Genomic DNA, 23,028 nt, shown 5'->3' on the forward strand with positions numbered 1-23,028 from the left:
GGTGACTCCCTCCCACGCCAAGCTGCACACTCTTCCCAGAACAAGGCGGGTTCTCCCGCGCCTTTGCTACGTGTGGGGTAAGGCCCTGTTCCAACGTCGCCTCCTCCAAGAAGACATCCCAGAGCCCAGGCAGAGCCACTCTCGAGTGGACACAGTGTCTCTGCCCCAGGATTTAGTTGAATGTGTTCCCCGCGTCAGCCAGAGAAGCCAGGAGCGGACAACGCTCCTCGCAGCCACCAGAGGGCGCTTTCAAAACACCAACCGGCCCTCTTGGTTTCAAAACCCCCAGTGTCTCCCAGGTGCTCTTCCGGTTACCAGTTAAGACACCTGCTGGGTTCAAACCCTGGGCGGGCCACTTATTCTGAAACTCTGAGCTAGTGGCATCACCTGTCCAGGCCTCTGTTCTACACAGTGTCGTCAGGTGGGTTAAGTGGATGGTTTCCTATAGCACTTGGAAAAGTGTCAGACACGTAGGACGTTCTCAGCACATGCTGGCTTCTGCATCCCTAAGTTATTTACTGTTTTTAGTTATTAGCTATATGCTAATTTTTTTAGTTATACTAACTATTTTAGCTGTACTATTTTTATTTATTAGTTATATACTATTTTTCAGCAGCAAACAGCAGACTCAAGTTGAGCGACTGGGGAGAGTTAGAGGCTAACACAAGAGCAGAGGCAGTGAGCAGGGAAACCACAAAAGGTGGCTCCGAAGCCCCAGGGCTGGGAAGGAGTGATGGACAGACAGAGGGATGGAAAGAGGGGTGGATGTGATACAGCGAGCAGAGTACAATGTTAACTGTAGAATCTAAGTAACGGGTATGCAAGACTTCACTGTAAAATTATTCCGACTCCTCTGTACGTTTGAAATTTTTCATTAAAAGAGTTTGGGGAAAATGTAAAAATAAAAGCTGGGGAGGATGTTGAGTCAGCAAAGAAATGTGGACGGAATTGGTGAGAGAAGCCAAGAAAAAAAGAATTTCACTGGGACTTTCCACAGAAACCACAGCCTGCAGCGTTCAGGAATGAATTAGGCCAACCATCAAGCCTCGGCTCCTGAGGAAGCCTGATGGCAGGAAAAACGAAGAGAAGGGGCGAAGACAATGCTCCCACTTCTCAGGAGTCCCGCCATCACGTCCTGAGGTCCGTCTCACTTCTGAGCTCATTTGTTTCTCGTTCAACAAACATTTACTGAAACCTTCCTCTGTGCCTGGTCCTGAGCTGGGCAGTGTTAAAAACACAGCCCGGCGCTGCCCTCAGGAGACTCAGGGTCCAGTGGCAGAGCCAGACTCGCTCCTCTGACCATCTAGAGTGTCAGAACACCTATGGGGGAAGCCCAGGGACTGTGGGAGCCCCAGAGGAGGCGCCCGATCCAGACGGAGGTCAGAGAGGGCTTCCTGCTGGAGAGGATGCCAGAGCTGAGTCTTGAAGAAGGAGGGGGTATCGGCCAGGTAGAGAGAGGGGAGGACAAGGGAAAAGCATCCTGGGCAGAAGGAACGGCACACGGGAAAGCAGGAGGGTGCCGAAGGACATGATGCTCACAGTGAACTATGTGTCTAGGTCTTAAATTTTTTTTTAATGTTTATTTATTTTTGAGAGAGACAGAGCACGCATGGGGGAGGGGCAGAGAGAGAGACGGAGACAGAATCTGAAGCAGGCTCCAAGCTATCGGCAAAGAGCCCGACGCGAGGCTCGAAACTCACGAACTGTGAGATCATGACCTGAGCCAAGATCAAGAGTCAGATGCTTCACCAACTGAGCCACCCAGGTGCCCCCCTTTTTTTCTTTTTTTAACTGAAGTATAATTAACATTCAATGTTCTATTAGTTTCAGGTGTGTAATATAGTGATTCAAGATTTCTATACACACCTGGTGCTCATCACCTATTTCACCCATCACCCCCCCCTTCCCCTCTGGAAACCACCAGTTTGTTCTCTGTATTTAAGAGCCTCTGCTTTTTGTTTGTCAACGAGAGTAAATCTTTTTTTTTTTAATTTTTTTTTTAACGTTTATTTATTTTTGAGACAGAGAGAGACAGAGCATGAATGGGGGAGGGTCAGAGACAGAGGGAGACACAGAATCCGAAACAGGTTCCAGGCTCTGAGCTGTCAGCACAGAGCCCGACGCGGGGCTCGAACTCACGGACGGTGAGATCGTGACCTGAGCTGAAGCCGGTGCTCAACCGCCTGAGCCACGCAGGCGCCCCAACGAGAGTAAATCTTAAACGTTCTCAGTACACATACAAAACGTGGTTAACCATGTGAGGTGACGGACGTGTTAATTAACTTGAACGTGGTACATTTCAAGGCACACGTGTGTCAAATCATCCTTTTGTGCACCTGAAATCTATACAAGTTTTAATCATCAACTATACCTAAATAAAGCTGGAAAAGCCAATCAGGTGGCTGTTGAAACAAAAATGGACTAGTGCTGCCCATGACAGGAGCTAAAATTGGTACACCCAGCACTTGTCTAAACCAGCACCACCCGAAACCAACTTTAAAAAATAAAAAAATAAATAATAAAAGAGGGGCGGGGGGACCTGGATGGCTCAGTCGGTTGAGTGTCTGACTTTTGACTTTGGCTCAGGTCATGATCTCACAGTTCGTGGGTCTGAGACCCACATCAGTCTCTGCACTGATGGCGCAGGAACTGCTTAGGATTCCCTCTCTCCCCTCCCCTCTCTCTCTGCCCCACCCCTATTCGTGCTCGCTCGCTCTCTCTCAAAATAAATAAATAAACTTTAAAAAATAAATAAATAGACCATCACCATCCAAGAGAAATATAATGTGAGCCACATGTATAATTCTAAGTTTTCTAGTAACCATGTTAGAAAAAGGAAAGAAACAGGTGAGATTACTCAGTTCAACCCAACATGGCCAAAACATTATCATTGTAGAATGTGAACAATATAAAAAGTATTAATGAAGTCTTTTACATTCTTTCATTTTTCCTGCTAAGTCTTCAAAATGAAATGTGGGGGCGCGCCGGGGCGGGGTGGGGGTGGGGCTCAGTCAGTTAAACGTCTGACTCGGTTTCGGCTCAGGTCGCGATCTGGTGGTTTGTGGGTTCAAGCCACGCATCGGGCTCTGTGTTGATGGGACAGATCCTGCTTGGGATTCTCTCTCTCCCTCTCCCTCTCTCTGTCCCTCCCCGACTCACACTGTCTTTGTCTCTCTCAAAATAAATAAATAAACTTAAAAAAAAAAAAACAACCTGCAGGGTATTTTACATTCACAGCACATCTCTATTCCGACCAGTCACTCTTCAAGGGCTCAGTAGCCACATGCGGCCACCGTATTGCACAGTGCAGATGTAGACACATTCACCAATTACCGTGTCTTCACGACGGCCCAAAAAGTAGTTCCTGCTTCCATTTTACAGATGAAGAAACTGAGGCACAGAAAACGCAGCGACTTGCTCAAAGTCACAAACTGGGGGAGGAGGAGGGCTTTGGACCCAGGCAATGGAGCTCCTTGTATGTGGAGCCCAGATGGGCTGGTACACAGGCTGGGTGAGCGAGAGCCCCGGAAGCACCCCCCACCCACGCTCACCGGAGGGCCCCGCAGAGGAAGAGGATGATCCTGGAGAAACCGGAAGAAACTGCACTGGACCCAAGCGTGGGGGAGTGGGTGGGATGAAGAGCCGTGGGGAAGGACTGGATCACCTGCCCCCTCACTTGCCCCAGACCGCCCAGGACTTAGGAAAATCCCCTGTGCATCTGGCTACAGACCACGGGCTGCGGTGCCACGGACCGTGGGGGATGAAGCGGAAAGTTGGAGGGAGTCCCCACGAAGGCCCAGATCCAGGAGGGTCAGGGTGGGAAGGCCTGTCTCTTCACTGGCCCACCTGGTGTACAACTCCCCAGCGAGAGCCCGGGTCTCTCATTTTAATGACCGTCTCTTTCCAAACGGGGAAACTGAGGCTCAGAAAAGCCCCACCACCCGTCCAAGATCACACAGGAAGAACGGAAAGGATGCATCAGGAAGGATGAATCCCATGGCCACCCAATTTTCCCTTTCCAGAGGCAAGGGTACTCACTGCCTTGGGGGTATCTCCTGAAATATTTTAGGCTATATAAACATTCACGCCTGGATCATCGCTTTTACACAGAAGTGGAACCCTACTCGGCATCTTCCTTATTTGTCACTGAGCGATATTATCTTCACGATCTCTCCAGATTAATACATCTAGATGTGCGTTTTCTTAATGCCCGTAGACATGAAAGAGTCTCCTCTTTTTTTTAATGTGTATGTATTTTTGAGAGGGGGGTGGAGGGGCAGAGAAACAGGCTCCAGGCTCTGAGCTGTCAGCACAGAGCTGGACGTGGGTCTCGAACTCACGAACCTCGAGATCATGAACTGAGCCGAAATCCAGAGCTGGACGCTTAACCAAGTGAGCCACCCCAGAGCCCCAACAGGCGCACTGTTAATAAACATTGAGGCTATCCCTAGTTTTCTGCCATTAGAAGCCGAGCTAGAATCAGTGTCACTTGGGCAGACCTTCCGCCAGCCGCCAGCCACGAGGCCGCACCTGTAAAACAGATTCCCTGGAGGAAGACGGCCAAGTCAAAGGGATGTGCATTTGTCATTTTGAACAACGTTTGCTGGGTACGCTCCAAATTCTCCCCTCCGCTGCTGGTTGACTGCCGGTCTCTCAAAATGGCCTTTGGCTCTCTCTGTGTTGTTTAAATGTTTCACATGGAGAAGGTATCCACGTACTGCTTATGTAATTAAAATTAAATAAGCCCTTCATTAAAAACACAAACCTGGGAAGGAGAGAAACCAGAAGGGCCAGTCCCTTCAGAGCCTCCCACCCTGTCCCCTGTCACACCTGCCTTGTCTCCAGCAAGACCTGCCTGATGGCGAAATCCATTTCTCAAGCACAAACATGGGCCTCAAAGACCTTGGGGAAAATGCGGGGATGAGATGACGCCATTTTTGCCTCTGTTGCTTTTTTTTTTTTTTTTTTTAATTAAAAAAAATTTTTTTTAATGTTTATTTATTTTTGAGAGAGAGACACAGAGCATGAGCAGGGGAAGGGGCAGAGAGAGAGGAAGACACTGAAATCGAAGCAGGTTCCAGGCTCTGAGCTGTCAGCACAGAGCCTGACGCGGGACTTGAACCCACGAACCGCGAGATCATGACCTGAACCGAAGTCGGCCATTTAACCGACTGAGCCACCAGGCGACCCTCTGTTGCTTTTCATCTGAGCTAGATTCTTCTGCTCATGTTCTTCTTCCTTCTCCTCCCTCTTCTTCTCGCTCAAACCTCTGTTTTGGTGAGCACTAGACTGAAGACGTTTTGAAGCTATGTCCAGTTCAATAAAAGAAGGCTTAAGTTAGGCAGAATCTGGCCTTTTTTCACCAGAAAGAGGAAAGAAAAGCAGAGCTAGGAGCTTAGAAGTAGAAATCAAAGAGCAAAAACAATCATCTATTCTATTTTAAATCCTTTAATCTCTTCCTTTCCCTTCCCTTCCTGCACCCAAGCAAGCAGGTCTGGAAGAGAGATCAGAGCAGGGGGGCACAGGGTCCAGAATTGGGTGTCAGAGACAAGTGGGATCAGCAGGGCGCACGTCCCAGGGGCTGGTGGCGTGGGCGGATGGCAACCACAAGAGATTAGCTACATTCAGGGGGATCAAGCAAATAAGTAAACGTATTAAGACTTCTCACTGATGGAGGGGTGCCTGGGTGACTCAGTCGGTGAAGCATCCGACTCTGGATTTTGGCTCGGGTCATGATCTCACGGTTCGTGAGTTCAAGCCCCACATCAGGCTCTGCGCTGACAGTGCGGAGCCTGCTTGGGGATTCTCTCTCTCTCTCTCTCTCTCTCTCTCTCTCTCTGCCCCTCTTCTGTTCACATTCTCTCTCTCTCTCTCTCTCTCTCAAAATAAATAAAACTTAAGAAAAAGATTTCTCACTGATGGAGACATGAGCTACAATTATGCAAACAGAGAAAAGGAGAATGGACTGTGCAGTGTGGAGGTGGGATTGGAGAGAGCAGGGGATGCTCATGGCTTTCGATGTGTAAAAACAGATGCAGAAATAAACATAGACGTAAGTCTGGGTACATGTATATATGTAAGTGTATGAGTATATATTCCCTACCTCTGTCCACTGAGAGAGCCTGGGTGCAGCAAGAACCCATGGCAACAACCCCACGTAGCAGCCAAATTCAGGTTTCTGAATCTCAGTCTCCAGCAAAATATAGCAAGGCTTCTTGGGGTGAAGGCTACTTCCGGGACTGGGCCGGGTGGGAAAGCACATCTTGTTGCGCCAGGAAGCAAAGAAATGCTCCAAGAATGAGGGGGTCAGGCCAAAAGGACACAAAAGTCAGCTCCAAGGGGCTCCCTCTGGTCCAAGTGGGGACACTTTGAACATCAAAGTAAACAATGGTTATAATACATTGGAATCCGTTGATGCTGAGTCTATTTTGAGGGGACTAAATGAATAAATCAAAAGTTTGCATGAGGAATGGGATATTTGCATAGCCCGAAAATATCTCCCTAGAGCACACACGAATTACCAAGGGAGAAAGAGTAACTTTACAGTGGGGAGGCCTGGAACACGCCACCTTCCTGAAGTAGCAAAGCACAAGTCCCGATAGGGGTATAAGAAGACCCCACATCGCTTCTGTGTCACTCCTGCCAAAGACGCTTAACCAGACTCTGGTTGTGGGAAGATACCAGGCGAACACACATTCATGGACACCCAACCCCCAAACTGGCCTTTAATGTTGTTCACGGGAGTCATGAAGGTCAAGGAAAGAATGCAGAATGTTTCCAGACTAAAGGAAGATACAGACCACGACAAGGGAGGAGGGGCACCTGGGTGGCTCTGTTGGTTGAGCATCCGACTCTTGGTTTCAGCTCAGGTCATGATTTCATGGTTCATGAGATCGAGCCCCACGTCGGGCTCTGCGCTGACAGCATGGAACCTGCCTGGGATTCTCTCTCTCCCTCTCTTTCTGACCCCCCTCCATGGTCTCTCTCTCTCTCTCTCTCTCTCAAAATAAACTTAAAAAAAATTTTTTTAAAGAGAGTCACGACAGGGAAATGGAAATACAAGAGTCTAGATCAGAATCTTTGCCACGGAAGCCATTATTGGGATAGCCAGCAAAAACTGGAGTATAAAAATTGAGTGGCAGTAATTTAATGATGCTAACACTTTTCATTTTTGAGGCTCTAGTTTGGTTATACAGGAGAAGGTCTGGGTTCGTAGGAAACACACATTGAACAACCTATCCAGGGGTGATGGGGGCATAACACCGGCAACTCACTCTTGGACAGTTTAGGAAAGATCATTTCTTTGTACCACACAATTGCAACTTTTCTGTAATTTTGAGATCTTGCCACTGAAAAAAATATTAAAGCAGTGCTTTTAAAACTTGTTTGAGCACACTGGGAGTCAGAAATAGATCCGACATCAAGACTACTGTGAAACACATTTGCAACACTGAAATAAAAATGTCACAAAATGAAACATATCCTTGCTTCGAAAGATAATATCAAATATGGGTTGTTGTGTTTTTTTTTTTATAAATTATTAACATAACACAGGAAAATAATTCCAAGAGAAACCAGTGAAGAAACAAACCCCCAAAACACTGGTGGAGACTAAGTTGACTTCATGACCTACAATTTTTGTCCAGTCTTTTTGCAAGGACATTATAATAAGGACATACACGTATATAGGTTGCTTCAGGCCCCGGGCACTGTTGTAAGTACTTTGTAGCTACTGCTTACTCCTTGGGACTGTCTTACTCCCAACTTAATGAAACTAAAGCTGCAGAAAGGTTAAGCAACTTGCCCAAACTCACATTACTAGGAAAAGGTGGGGTTGGCTTAGAATTTTAGCCTGACTTCACAATACCCTGCAGAAGGGACGTCATCCCCCACTTGACAGACTGGGTAACTGAGTTTCGGAGCAACTAAATGGCCAGCCCAGAGCCATGCTGATTTTGAAAAGCATAGACTAGTCCCCAGGAACAGTTTGGCAGAGTCAGGGAGACAGGATGTGCATGTTAAACCCCAGTTCAGGAACCTCTATTTGTTCATCGAACCCAATTATGAGAAGAGAGTACGTCAGTTTCACCAATACCCAGGAGGTCAGTTTAGAGCTTTGACATCCAATACAGTAGCCACTAGCCATATGTGGCTATGTAATTCTAATTAATTAAAATTAAAACTTTCAATTAAAATTTAAATTTAAATTTAAAAAAATGTTTATTTATTTTTGAGAGAGACAGAGCATGAACGGGAGAGGGGCAGGGAGGGAGACACAGAATCGGAAGCAGGCCCCAGGCTCTGAGCTGTCAGCACAGAGCTCATCCTCATGAACGGTGAGATCAGGACCTGAGTCAAAGTTGGACACTTAACTGACTGAGCCACCCAGGCGCCCTGCTTTTCTTTTTAAAGATTTTATTTTATTTTTTAAAGTAATCTCTATATGGGGCGCCTGGGTGACTCAGTCGGTTGAGCGTCCGACTTCGGCTCAGGTCATGATCGCGCAGCTCGTGAGTTCGAGCCCCGCGACGGGCTCTGTGCTGACAGCTCGGAGCCTGGAGTCCGCTTCGGATTCTGTGTCTCCCTCTCTCTCTGCCCCAACCCACTCTCATTCTGTCTCTGTCTCTCTCAAAAATACATAAACATCAAAAAAAAAATTAAAGTAATCTCTATACCCAGGGCACCTGGGTGACTCAATCGGTTAAGCAACCCACTCTTGATTTGGGCTCAGGGCATACTCCCAGGGTCATGGGATCGAGCCCCGCATTGAGCTCCCCGCTGGACATGGAGCCTGCTTGGGATTCTCTCTCCCTCTGCCACTCTTCTCCACTCCTGCTCTCTCTCTCTCAAATAAAAACACGTTTGTTTTTTTTTTTTAAAGTAATCTCTACACCTAACGTGGGGCTCAAACCCACCACCCCGAGGTCAAGAGTTGCACACTCCACTGACTGAGCCAGCCAGGCGCCTCTCACTGCTTTTCAACATGCGCTCACAGCCACTGGGCTGCACATCACAGACTCCAGGACATCTCTGTCACCACAGGAAGTTCTATTAGGGTGGAATCTAGAAATTACTTTTCTTGTCGTTTTTTTGTTTTTGTTTTTGTTTTTTTTAGAGATTACTTTTCAAGGGCTCAACAATGATTCTTTCTAAAGGGGGGCAGGGGGATGGAGTATTCCAGATTAATTAAATGACAAATTTGATGAAATGACAAATGCAAGAGCACATTCTATCAGGCTGGGGGGTTAACAACCACATTCCATCGTGTTTGCACTGAGGTAACACGGTCAGATTTTTCACATAAACGAGTTAAGTCAGGGGACAATGCCCACTGGCTCACAAACCCCCAGTGGGTTTCAAACCATGGTCATGACACCTGATGGTACCTATGAACACTCACTTTGTAGATTTTTTTTTTTTAATGTTTCTTTATTTTTGAGAGAAGGGGAGTGGGGGGGAGGGGCAGAGAGAGAGGGGGACAGAGGATCTGAAGCGGGCTCCGTGCTGACAGCAGAGACCCGATTCGGGGCTCGGACCCATGACACCTTGAGATCATGACCTGAGCCGAAGTCGGACGGACGCTCGACCGACTGAGCCACTCAGGCGCCCCCTCCCCCCCCCCCCCGCCCCCCACTCCTGGGAGATTTCTAATCCATTGCACTGAAACCCGGGATCTTGCTCTGGCATTTGACATTGTGTGTCACACAAGGTACCTATTGCCTTGAAGAACTCCAAGTGGAGAAAACAGAAACAGAGTTTCAGCAGCGACCGATAACTAATCGCTCTTTCCAGCCAGGGCTGTTCACAGACCTAAGCATCATTCTCACGCTACCCCTAGGAAGCACGCGTGATCACGGCCGTTTTACAGATACGACAGGTGTCTCGCAGAAGTGAAGTCACTGCCCAAATTCACACAGGTAATAAACAGAGAATATGAGCTTGGATCGGTCCCACCTCAAACTCCACATCCTGCTTCTTCCCATGAATAGAGTTACCTAATCTAAAGCAAGCCCAGGAGAGACACGGATTCCGCCACAAAAGCAATTCTGACTCAGCCCACGGGAAGGCTGGGAAAGTTCAGTCACGACCATTGGCACAGAACACACTTGGGGCCCCCCGGGGCGGGGGGCTCAGTCGGTTAAGCGTCCAACTTCGGCTCAGGTCATGACCTCGCGGTCTGTGAGTTCGAGCCCCACATCAGGCTCTGTGCTGACGGCTCAGAGCCTGGAGCCTGCTTCGGATTCTGTGTCTCCCTCTCTCTCTGCTCCTCCCCTGCTCTCTCTCTCTCTCTCTCTCAAAAATAAATACACATTTAAAAAAGAAAGGATTACAGCGTGCTAACGACTGAATTCATGCTAATGATAGGTCAGAGGTAGGGTGGAAACTAGGAAAAAGTAACAGGCATATGAGGGCAGATGGAAGGTTTAAAAATAGAGTGAAGAGTGAGGAGAGGAAATGTCCCGCTGGTTAGATTTCCCCCCGGTCTGCTGCTGCCATATTCTCTAACCGATGCTCACTGCCATTACCACTGTCACGTGGGTTGAAATCACAGGTCTTTTCCACTGGAATCCAGTGTGTTAATAATGAGAATTTTGATATCTGTGCCATCCATACGGCGGGGCTCGAACTCACAATCCACGAGATCATGACCTGAGCTGAAGTCGGACGCTTAACTGACTGAGCCACCCAGGCACCCCTAATTATTATTCTATTTTATTTTATTTGAGAGAGAGAGTGCATGTGAGAGTTGGGGACAGGGGCAGAGGGAGAGAGAGAGAAAGAATCTCAAGCACATTCCAGGTTCAGTGTGGAACCTGAAGCGGGACTTGACCTCACGACCCTATGATCATGACCTGAGCCAAAATCAAGAGTCAGACACTCAACTGACTGAGCCACCCAGGTGCCCTGAGGAACTGAATTTTAAATTGTATTTAACTTTAATGAGTTTAGACTTAAAAGCATACACTGCCCGTGGCTAGTGGCCACCATACTGAATGGTGCTGCGCTAAACAGGGAACTGTAGAAGGGCAGGGCAGGGCCTCCCCATTTGTGTCCCGCAATGTTGAACATATCTGGGGGGCACCCTCTGGGGTCAGATTCCCTGGGTCCAAATCCCAGCTCAGGAAAACCTTCAGGAAGTGACTTAATCTTTGCACCTCAGTTTGCACCTCAGTGTTTGCATCTATAAAATGGAGCATCATTAAGTAGGCCTGAAAAAGATGTTAGAAGTTACTGAATCTAAGTGAAGCACAAAGGAATGTGCATTGCATGATCTTTCCAACTGGTCTGGGTGAGATTTTTTTTTTTTTTAATTTTTTTTTAATGTTTATTTATTTTTGAGACAGAGAGAGACAGAGCATGAAGGGGGGAGGGGCAGAGAGAGAAGGAGACACAGAATCGGAAGCAGGCTCCAGGCTCTGAGCCATCAGCCCAGAGCCTGACGCGGGGCTCAAACTCACGGACCGCGAGATCGTGACCTGGCTGAAGTCGGACGCTTAACCGACTGCGCCACCCAGGCGCCCCGAGATTTTTTTTTTTTTATAATAAAAGTTGGAAAACCAATGCTAGCTCTATTCTACAAGACTGCGCAGGGCATTCAGTGGTGCCTATAAAATGCTTACCTCAGTGCCCGGCACGTAGAAACAATGGATGCCTTAAGGGGCAAGCATTTACCTGGCAAACATCTACTTTCTGTAATGTTCCAGAGGCATAAAGATAAAATAAATAATAGGGGCGCCTGGGTGGCTCAGTTGGTTAAGCGTCTGACTTCGGCTCAGGTCATGATCTTGCAGTTTGTGGGTTTGAGCCCCGCGTCAGGCCCCGCGTCAGGCTCTGCACTGACAGCTTGGAGCCTGGAGCCTGCTTCGGATTCTGTGTCTCCCTCTCTCTCTGCCCCTCCCCTGCTCGTGCTGTCTCTCTCTGTCTCTGAAAAGTAAATAAACGTTAAAAAAAATTTTTTTTAAAGAAATAATAACACGTAGCCAGCACCTTCTAGATGCCAGGTACTGTCCTAGCCATTTATATATATGAACTTATTTTAATCCTCACAACTCTCTGAGGCAGGTACATTATTATTATTTGCTTTACTGGGGTACTATGGTTCCCTCTTAATTTTTTTAAGTGTTTGACATAATTTCAGACTTACAGGAAAAACTATAACAATGCAACAAAGAATTTCTACCTACCCTTCAACCACATTACCCTGAGTTAGCGTTTTACCACATTTATTTTATCACTTTCACTATCTCTGTATAAATATTTTTTTTCCTGAACAGCCTGACAGTAAGTGGTAGACATGTTGCCCCTTGACCTCCAAATACAGGTTGATGTGGATTTCCTAAAAGCAAGGACATTCCTCCTACATAAGCATAGGGTATCTATCTAAATCAGGCAATTAACACGGAACATAAATGATCTAATTTGTGGACTTCCTTGAGATTCTTTTCAATTGCTTAAATAATGTCTCTTGTAGCAAAAGAAAATCCTGACTCATACACGCACTCTGTTGTCAGGCCTCTTTATCCCCCTTACATGTACAACAGGGCCTCTGTCATTCTTCGTTTCCTGCCAGGGATATTTTTGAGGAGCAGAGGTCAGCCACTTTGTCAAATGTTCCTCAGTTTGGGCTCGTCTGATGCCTCCACACAGTTAGATTCAGGCTGGGCACGTTTTGCCCAATAGCACAGAAGTGAGGCCTGTCCTTTCTCGGGTATCGTATCAGGAGGTCCAAGCTGTGTGTCCGTCCCATTATTAGTGATGTTAACTCTGATCATTCGGTTAAAGTGGTCCTTCCGGGGTTTCGTTTCTTTTCTTTTCTTTTTTTAATTTTTAGACAGAGAGAGCACTTGAGCTGAGGAGAGGGGCAGAGGGAGAGAGAGAGAGAAAGAGAGAGAGAGGGAATCTTTTTTTTTTTTTAATGTTTATTTTTAAGAGAGGGGAAGGGAGGGGCAGAGAGAGAGGGAGACTCAGAATCCGAAGCAGGCCCCCGGCTCTGAGCTGTCAGCACACAGCCCGACGTGGGGCTCGAACCCACAAACCACGAGCTCACAACCTGAGCCGAAGTTGGACGCTTAACCAACTGAGCCACCCAGGCACCCCAAGAGAGAGAATCTTAAGCAGGTTCTATACTCAGCGTGGAGCCCAACGCGGGGCTTGATCCCATGACCCTGGATCATGACCAGAGCCAAAATCAAGAGTTGGACGCTCAGCCGACAGAGCCACTGGGCACCCCCCAACCCTTTTTTTACAGATTTTATCTTTAAGTAATCTCTACATCCAGCACAGGGCTCGAACTCACAACCCTGAGATCAAGAGTCGCACTGCTCCTCAACTGAGCTGGCCAGGTGCCCTAGGGTATTTTCTTTTTATGTCAATATTCCCTCCTGTGAGGGAGATCTCACAGGGAGATCATTTGTGACCATGTAAACATCCTGTTACTTCTCCAACGTAAACCCACTAAGGTCAGCATCGATCGTTTGTTTTTTTCTTTCAATTTTTTTTTTTTTAACATTTATTTATTTTTGAGACAGAGAGCATCAACAGGGGAGGGTCAGAGAAAGAGGGAGACACAGAATCTGAAACAGGCTCCAGGCTCTGAGCTGTCAGCACCGAGCCCAAGGCAGGGCTCGAACCCACGGACCGCGAGATCATGACCTGAGCCGAAGTCGGACGCTTAACCGACTGAGCCACCCAGGCGCCCCAATCATTTGTTGTTTTCTTTTTTTTTAATTTTTTTTAAATTTTTTTTTCAACGTTTATTTATTTTTTGGGGGGGACAGAGAGAGACAGAGCATGAACGGGGGAGGGGCAGAGAGAGAGGGAGACACAGAATCGGAAGCAGGCTCCAGGCTCTGAGCCATCAGCCCAGAGCCCAACACGGTGCTCGAACTCACGGACCGTGAGATCATGACCTGAGCCAAGTTGGACACTTAACCGACTGAGCCATCCAGGTGCCCCTCTGGCAGTTTCTTAATAGCTGAACATACCCACATCCTCTAATGTAGCAGGTCTACTCCTAAGAAGTTATGCATGAAGAATGACAGCTTCTGTCTGTAAAAGCAAGCGTACAAGAATATTCCTAGCAGCTTTATTCGTAATAGCCTCAAACTGGAAACGGCACAGGTATCCATCAATAGAAGAATAAACAAACCATGATATACATCACGTTGAGTAAGTGAAGCCTTACACTTATATACAAAGTTCCAAAGCTTTCGATATTGAGCACTTGAAATGTGGCTAGTGTGAATTGAAACGTAATATAAGCATAAAATGCACACGGGATTCCAGAGGCTTAGTATAAAAAGCCCCACAAAATATCTCATTAATAATGGTCTTATATTGATTAACTTTGTAAGTGATAATGTTCATATATACGAGGTTGAATGAATTACGAAAATTGACCACATCTTTTTACTTCTTTAATGTGGATACTAGAAAAATGTTTAATTACATGTATTTTTTTAATGTTTATTTTATTTTTGAGAGAGAGAAAGAGAGCAAGCAGAGGAGGAGCAGAGAGAAAGTGAGACAGAGGATCTGAAGCAGGCTCTTCGCTAACAGCAGACAGCCCGATGCGGGGCTCGAACTCACAAACGGTGAGATCATGAACTGAGCTGAAGTCGGATGCTTAACTCCCCAGATTACATGTAGCTTATGTGTGTCTTGCAATGTATTTCTGTGGGGCAATGCTTGATCTAAAATGTATAAATTAGACAAAAGCAGAACCTTAAAAATTTTTCACATCTTACTGGAGCACTGTCTCACAGAACCACTCAAGGATTATCTGGTTAATGTAGCTTTGTATTTATTTATTTAATTTTTTTGAATGTTTATTTATTTTTGTAGGAGAGAGAGACAGAGCGTGAGTAGGGGAGGAGCAGAGAGAGGAAGACACAGAATCCAAAGCAGGCTCCAGGCTCTGAGCTGTCAGCACAGAACCTGATGCAAGGCTCGAACTCACAAACCATGAGATCATGACCTGAGCTGAAGTCGGACACTCAACCGACTGAGCCACCCAGGCGCCCCTGGATGTCCTATTTATTGTTGATTAGGACCCAGACTCTGTAAAGTTTAGATTTAACTCTGCAAATGATTTTTGCTAATGATAAGAAGATTGATACACTGGAAACTATTTTTCTTGGTAAGCCACAAATGATTTTGGATGTAAATGATTTCTGCCCAACAAAAGTGCACCTGACTGCGTTAAACAGGGAAGGAGGACTTTATTGGGGGGGGCGGGGGGAGGGTACTGCAGGAGGGAAAAGAAGCCAGCGCTCAGTCTGAACTCAACTGAAACAAAGAGAAGGTGGGTTTTTAAGAGCTGGAGTTAAGGGGAGATCTTAGATCATCTGTGTTTGCTAACTGGCTTTCCCCAAAGGAAAAGGAAACGTGCTTGTGTCTCTGTGACAGCAGGCAGTTTTACAACTGGGAAAAAGGTGCCCACAGAAGTTAGGCTCTCACCCCCTTAGGGAAACTGGGAGATAGGGGGGCAATCTCCTTAGATGTTTACATTCCAAAGAGATGGTTCCCAGGTCCCCTGAGACCGACATTTCCTGGATTGTAAAACTGGCAAGCGGCTTTTAAAGATATTTACATATCTCTCAAAGGGAGGGAGCAAGAATTTATAATGACAAGTTTTCTAAAGTCAATGCTCTAAGAAAAGCGAGGTCTGGGACCCCTGTGGTTAGGCCATGTGGATTCGGGAAGGGCCTGGGTGAGAGGGAGGTCAGCGGTTTAAAAACAGAGAGAAGGGGCGCCTGGGTGGCGCAGTCGGTTAAGCGTCCGACTTCAGCCAGATCACAATCTCGCGGTCCGTGGGTTCGAGCCCCGCGTCAGGCTCTGGGCTGATGGCTCGGAGCCTGGAGCCTGTTTCCGATTCTGTGTCTCCCTCTCTCTGCCCCTCCCCCGTTCATGCTCTGTCTCTCTCTGTCCCAAAAATAAATAAACGTTGAAAAAAAAATTAAAAAAAAAAAATAAAATAAAATAAAAACAGAGAGAAGTAGGGGTGCCTGGGTGGCTCAGTTGGTCGAGCATCCAACTTCGGCTCAGGCCATGATCTCACACTCGGTGAGTTCGAGCCCTGCGCGTCGGGCTCTGTGCTGACAGCTCGGAGCCTGGAGGCTGCTTCGGATTCTGTGTCTTCCTCTCTCTGACCCTCCCCCATTCATGCTCTGTCTCTCTCTGTCTCAAAAATAATAAACGTTAAAAAAAAAAACTTTTATTTTTTTTTATTTTATTTTTTTAACGTTTATTTATTTTGGGGACAGAGAGAGACAGAGCATGAATGGGGGAGGGGCAGAGAGAGAGAGAGAGAGACACAGAATCGGAAGTAGGCTCCAAGCTCTGAGCCATCAGCCCAGAGCCCGACACGGGGCTCGAACTCACGGTCTGTGAGATCATGACCTGAGCTGAAGTCGGACGCTTAACCGACTGAGCCACCCAGGCGCCCCTAAAAAAAAAAAAAAAACCTTTAAATAAAATAAAAACAGAGAGAAGACTATCTAAAGTTTAGTCCAGCTGAGGGAAAAGTCACAGCTATCTTGGCCACGCTCAGTAAAGCCAAACCACGCCTCTTGGGTTCACATCTGGGTTCCAGTGACTTTTAGCTGGGTGACCTGGGGCAAGTGTCTCAACCTCTCTGGGTCTCGTCTCTTCATCTTGTAAAATGCAGATGATTAATACTTACCTCACAGAATGGTTGTACAAATTAAGTGTGTTAATGCAAGTACAGCACTTAACACAGTACCGGATACATGGATGGTCTGCTGTGGTGCTAAATCACTTTACCAATTGTGAGCTTTGGTCTCCCCAGCCATCCCTTCTGAGAATGTAAATGGAAAATAAGACTGTGGACGCAAACATCCTTGGTACAGGCCTGGCACGTGGTAAGACTTTTTAAAAAATTGGGGCACCTGGGTGGCTCCGTCGGTTAAGCGTCCGATTTCGGCTCAGGTCAGGATCTCACGGTTTATGGGTTCGAGCCCCGCATCGGGCTCTGTGCGGTCAGCTCGGGGCCTGGAGCCTGCTTCGGATTCTGGGTCTCCCTCTCTCCCTGTCCCTCCCCCGCTCATGCTCTTGTCTCTCAAAAATAAATAAAATAATCATTAAAAATCTTTTAAAAAAGTAAATGATTAACATTCCATAACTAGTTATTATTGCTGTTGCTCGTGCTCTTATTAATTTTCTATTTTGTCCCTGTAATCATTATTTACTATTGTTTTGTCATACTACTACTCCCCATCAGGGGCGCCTGGGTGGCGCAGTCGGTTAAGCGTCCAACTTCGGCTCAGGTCACGATCTCGCGGTATGTGAGTTCGAGCCCCGCGTCGGGCTCTGTGCTGATGGCTCAGAGCCTGGAGCCTGTTTGCGATTCTGTGTCTCCCTCTCTCTCTCTGCCCCTCCCCCGTTCATGCTCTGTCTCTCTCTGTCTCAAAAATAAATAAACGTTAAAAAAAAAAATTAAAATAGTGATGTTGGAAATATCACTATTACTATCTCGCTCCTGCCCACATCTGGTGCCCCTTCCATCAAGCAGTTGCAAAGCCTGCCGGGGCCTCAGGCTCAAGCCAGGCTTTTCCTCCCTGGGGCCCCTACACCTTCATCTGATTGGAGGAGAAGGAGGTGGAGCTTAGATGAACACAGACTGACAGCGGCACCCCTGAGACCTCTGGACAGGTGCGATGCAGTGGCTAAGCCCACCACACAATCCTTGGGAAACCAAACAGATGACAAGGTGGGTGGGGCCTGACAATGGAGGACAACCCATTAAGCAGAGTTCCCCTCTGAGCCCAAAACTTGCTAAAAGCCCCAGGCACCCTCGCCACTGCCTAACGCTTTCACCTGGCATCCCCTTCACCAGTGGTGGGATCGCCCACAAGCTGGCTAAACCCCAGGAGAGCACAGGAATTCCAACCCCAACCTCCCCCCTGGGCTGTGGCTCCAGGTCTCAGCTTCTCTGCGACCGGTCTCGACACTCCCGCCCTAGCTCAGCTAAGAGGCGACACTAAGAGGTCAGTATAAGAAATGAGTCCTTCGAAACGCTTATACAAAGGAATTAAACTTTTATTGAGACCTTCATGTGCCAGAAACTGACCACACGGAGGCCTGAGGCGCGGTCCCTGCCCTTGAGGAGCTCACAGTCTAATAAGGAAGTCAGATGCTGAACCGATTCCCACAGAGAGGGGATGGGGAGCAGGGACACCAGCCAGCAGAGGAGGGAACCATTATCCTGCTCCGCACCCCCCCCCCCAAATTCCGGACTGGCTATAAGAAGGTGAATAGAAAGCTTATCAGTGTCTCTCCCATCTTCCCTGTGACAGCCCTGACTTTTCTCTGCCCAGAGACACCATGAGGAGACCAGGGAGAGACAAAGAAGAGGGAGATACACCTGTTGCCTACAACACCCTGGCAGGATATATATACAACGGTAAATTTATTTCCCAAAGCCGCAAACCAGTGCAGCAGAAGCTGGGGATAGTGGGGGGGGGGGGGGGGGGGAGATTGGAAGAAGAGGGGCTGGGCCAGCCCAGTCCAGTGAGGAGAAAGGGAAGTCATGGGAAGAGAGGGTACCCAGGGCTGGGGAATAAGGCAAGACGGAAGTTTCTAGATGGCAAAATTCATGGTAGGGTGCCAGCAGCCAAGGCCAACACTAGAGCTGCCAACCCAGCCGAGGAAGTTGAAGAGCCTTTATTATGGGCCCCCCCTCCTGTAGGGTGCTGTCCCATATTCCTGCGGTCCTGGTGGCCAGCGGCACCTCCAGCCAAGCTAGATTCCTCTTTCTGAGAGGTCTCAGGATGTACTTCCCGTGGGGAAGTCTGGCTGGCCGTGGTGGGTTTAGTGGCAGAGACAAGAGTGGTTGCTGCTGGAGCAGAGGTTGTGACAGAGGTGGTTGGGGCCTGAGTGGTGGGCTTAGGAGGGGGCAGCAGGACAAGGGGTGGGATCCGAGGGGAGAAAAAGGTCTTGTTGTGGAGGTCCGAGTTACAGCGGGACCCCTGGCAGCAGGAGCCACTGAGTGTGAACCCTGGGCCTGTCACCGCATCCCGCGTGCAGAACTCGTCCTGGACACAACCCCGCACAGGCAAGGATACAGTCACATTAGCTGCAGGAGGGAGACACAGGGAGGTCGGTGGTTGGAGGGTTGCAGAGCCAGAAGGAAACTTAAAAGGCAAGACCAGGGCAAGAACCCCCAAAACAGGGGACAGGGGGCTCTACATCCATTAATCCAAAAAGCGCCACTTTGAGAAACACTGTCCCACTGTCTTTGGCACTTGGTGGACCACGTTTTCCATTTTAGAGAGGAAAGGTGTGTAGGACGAACTACAAGTCCCACAATGCCTTGGAAGAAAGTCTGGAGACTTTGGACAGAGATACACCTCTCATGAGACCAAACAGCAAAACAAACATCCCTCTCATCGTATTTCCCATCTCCCTGCACCTGCCAAAATTTAGTCTTAAGAATCAGAACTACATCTCCCATAATACACCTGGCAGAAAAGGCGTTTGAAGGATGTCTCCCAGGGTTCCCTGAGACAGAGGCCAGGAGGTGGCCTCTCTCCTAGGTGGCTGGGTGGGGACCCTGACCCCTTGAGTTTTGAGGAGTCACAACTAGACTCCCTGGATTCTAGAAGCTTGGAGGCTTCCATTTCCCAAAGCACGTCGTCCCACTCTGCACCAGGCAGACCTCTATGGAAATGTATTTCCCAAAAAAAACCTCTAGGACAAAAGAAACCGTAGCCCCACGCTACGTTGGGGATAGGCCTGCATTTCTCACGACGCTCTAGGGTGAGACGAGAACTTGGGCCTACAATTTTCCAGAATGCGCTGGAGATGGGTCCCTCTGGGTAAAGGGACTACCCACCGCCCATGAGGCCAGAGGCCACTACAAATCCTGTAGGCCCCCTCCTCCCGGCTCGCTCACCTGCCGTCAAGGTGACGTTACCGTCGAAACAGCCCTTGTAGACGCGCTCACTGGCGTTGTAGCAGCTCACGACAGGTGGAGCCGTGCCCCGGCACGCCTCGTGGCTCAGCCCCACGCAGCTGTAACACTCGGCACCGTTGGACGGGTACGCACTCTCATTGCCTGCGAGGGGAGCGCGACGGAAGGAAGGGGTCGAGAAGGTTCAGGCAGCACGGCTTCGCCCAAAGTCCCTCCAGCCTAGTACACCGAGCTCGGCCTCTAGCCGGGCCCCAGCGCCTGGCCCCGCGTTTAGCGTCCCCGCTACGTTGCCTACAGCGACGAGGCCCCGCCTGCCGCCGCGTGGCCCCGCCCCCGGCCCGTGCGCAGTTCTCCCGCCTCCAGCTGGGGATCACCCCAGTGGCTCAGCCGCGGTGTGGCTCCGCCCTCGGGCCTAGGGCCCGCCTCCACCGACCTGCGGGGTTGAGCGCTCGCGACGTGAGGTTGAGTTTGGCGTTGCAGCGGTCCTGGGCGCATTGCTGCAGCTGCATAAAGGCCAGAAGCCCGTGAAGATCCAGTCCGCGGTCATTCTTGCCCGGGAGTCCGGACCCGCAGCCCCGCACTGCCACCGAGAACTGCCCGTGGACTGCGGAAAGGAAGGGGCGGGGGTGAGCGGAGGCGGGGGGCGGGGCCTCGAGTGACTCCTCCTCCTCCCCCTCCCCCCGCCACGGCCAGACGGTAGCCAGGCCAGAGTCGAACGGCAGGGGCCTCAGAAAGCCGATCGCCGGGGGAAGGACGACAGACGGAGGGGCAGAACCTCAAAGAGCTGAGTCCGAGGGAACAGACAGGCTGACAGACTCTGGACAAAATCGAGGAGGAGGGCCAAGAGTGGAGCTAGGACGGGGCTCGGCGGCAGAGGGGCGGAACCGCAGAAAGCATCCTATAAAGGAACCGGGAGACTGACAGAAAGGGCACCGGGTCAGACCGAGGTGGGGTCTCCGGGAACTGTAGCCTCAGAGAAGGGCGGGCTTCCCCCGGGGGTGGGCCAGCGGGGCGGAGCCTCAGTGTAGGGAACCTAGGAGGAGAGCCCTAGAAAGGTCTGCATCACCACGGGCCTACCTGGATAGAGGATTCTGGCAGGGACAGAGTGGGTAGGGAGGTCTCAGGGGTGGAGCAGAAATGGATAGGGTGTGCCCTCGAAGGGCAGCCCCTCACCCATCTAAGCCCTAACTGTAGTGGTGTTAAAGGGCTCCAGCCAGGATGATAGGGAGTCCTGGAGGGCGTTGAATGGGTGCGGACAAATTCAAAAGAAGGGGCGGGGCAAAAGGAGGCGGGGCCTGGCTGGAGGAGCTTCGAAGGGGTACGAATGGACCCGAGGGCCCCACTCACTGGTCTCCACCGCCCCCACGGCCTCTGTGCAGACGTCCACGCCCGGCGCGCACTTCACGGTCTTGGTCTTCTGCGGAGAGCATCCGTCATCTGCTTTCTGCACGCAGCTGTAGCACTCCAGGGCCCGCGCTCCTGGGGGCGCAGGGCCGAGCAGAACTAAGCGATTCCTACTGAAGCCTCGTCCCCGAAAGGAGAAATAGTCCTTCCCACGCCCTCTGTTCCCGGGACGTGACAATGCTATTGCCCACCATTTTCCGGGACAGGAGTAAAAATCTCGCCACAAGTCTGGTGCCGCTCTCCTTCCAGCCGCCTATGCCTACAGTGGGAGCATCCTCCCCACAGCCCCTTCTGCCCAAGATGGGGGGATCCTTGCTATGGAAGGGAGGGACACCTTCCCCCCCCCCCGCCCCCGCCCGGTTCTCCGCTCAGAATGGGAGAACTTTTCCCGCAGTCCAGTTAGCTCAGTGAGGGATCCTTTCCCACTGCTCCTTCGGACCAGGGCGGGGGATCCTTCCCACAGTCCCCTCTGGCCAGATTGGGGGACCTCTCTCACAGCCCCCTCGACCCGGACAGACGATCTTTCCCACAGGTCCCCTCTGCTCAGAATGGGAGATCGTCCCCACAGATCTCCCTGTAGGAGAGACCTCCTTCCTAGAGCCCCTCCTCGACCTCCTCCATCCCCTCCCGCAGCAGACCCACCTTCTCCAAGCAGCAGCGACAACAGCAGCAGCCAGCCCGTGGTCCAGATCACTGCCTGGGCGCCTGCTTTCCTGGCAGGGTCCATGGCTAGGTCCTGCTCCCTCGGCGTCCCCCCTGGGTGTGCCGCCTCCCAACCTGGGCCCTCTTACCTGAGCCCGGGATGAGTAACCTCCCCCCAGGCAACCCTGGCCTTGCCCAACCGGGCTAAATCAGCGTCCGCTGTGGGGCGGAGCACCCGCCCCTGGGTGCGTCACCCAGCAGCTGCCAAGGAGGGAAAGGGTGGGAGTCAAGGTTCCCCGACAGCTCCCCGGAGAAAGTCTGTGTGTTTGGGGGGTAGAGGGGAAAGTACGGAGGCTCAGAATGGGGAAAGGGTCTACTCAACACGGGGCCCTTGCTATATTTAATGAGTACCTACCATGTGCCAGCTTTGATCCGGACTGCTGTTGGAGGTTAAGACAGAACGGTGCCTGCCCTCACAGAGCTCACTGTCTGATGGGGGGGGGGGGGGGGGGAACAGATATTAAGTAATCACACAAATTGTTGTATACAACTGGAACAATGAAGGAAGAAGTGTAGGTAGCTCCAAGGAGGTATGGAGTCTGGAAGTGGGGGCTGGTTGGTCAGTGAAGCTTCCCTGAGGATGTCATTCAAGTTGTGCTCTCGAAGACCCTGGGGGCAGAGCAGATTACAAAGCAGAGGGGGGCAGTGCAAAGACCTAGGGGTAGGAGTAGCCTGGACCATTGTGTGCCTGGAGCTCAGGAAACAAAGAGGAGGAAGGTGGAAATTGAGGCTGAAGAGCCAGGCAGGGGCTAGACGGATCAGGACATTACAGGCCCAGCGAAGAGATTTGAATTAATTCTGAGAAAGGTGGATGAGCTTTGAGAGGGTCTAAATCTGGCAGCAGGGAAGGACACAATCAGACTTCTTTTTAATATGATCAAAATCTGGGAATTAATGTGAATATCCACAAAGAAGAGAGCAGAAAAAAAATAGTGGTTCACTCACCCCATGGAATATTACACAGGAGTGAGAACAAGCCAACTATTGGC

The 23,028-nt window shown here is 49.7% G+C and overlaps 1 protein-coding gene across 3 annotated transcripts in view; it reads right to left on the reverse strand.

Moving 5' to 3' along the window:
* The window catches only part of LYPD3 (LY6/PLAUR domain containing 3), a 44,813-nt gene extending 22,641 nt beyond the window's left edge, over positions 1-22,172 (reverse strand). Inside the window, exons 1-5 of one of the 3 annotated variants that reach the window (XM_086689965.1) lie at positions 21,980-22,144; positions 21,281-21,412; positions 20,367-20,537; positions 19,916-20,077; positions 18,040-19,096 (exon numbers count right to left, since the gene is read on the reverse strand). In XM_086689965.1, the coding sequence (XP_086546091.1) occupies positions 18,615-19,096; positions 19,916-20,077; positions 20,367-20,537; positions 21,281-21,412; positions 21,980-22,064 (1,032 nt within the window). In that variant the 5' untranslated portion in view covers positions 22,065-22,144 and the 3' untranslated portion in view covers positions 18,040-18,614. Of the gene's footprint in view, positions 1-18,039; positions 19,097-19,915; positions 20,078-20,366; positions 20,538-21,280; positions 21,413-21,979 lie in introns of those variants that run through there. The other 2 variants (XR_015244919.1, XM_086689966.1) reach the window with 2 other exon arrangements.
* Positions 22,173-23,028: the final 856 nt, after the last annotated feature.

The sequence above is a fragment of the Puma concolor genome, chromosome E2, assembly GCF_028749965.1.
Source record: "Puma concolor isolate L17-30 chromosome E2, mPumCon1.1.hap2, whole genome shotgun sequence".
In the NCBI taxonomy this organism is placed as follows: Eukaryota; Metazoa; Chordata; class Mammalia; order Carnivora; family Felidae; genus Puma; species Puma concolor.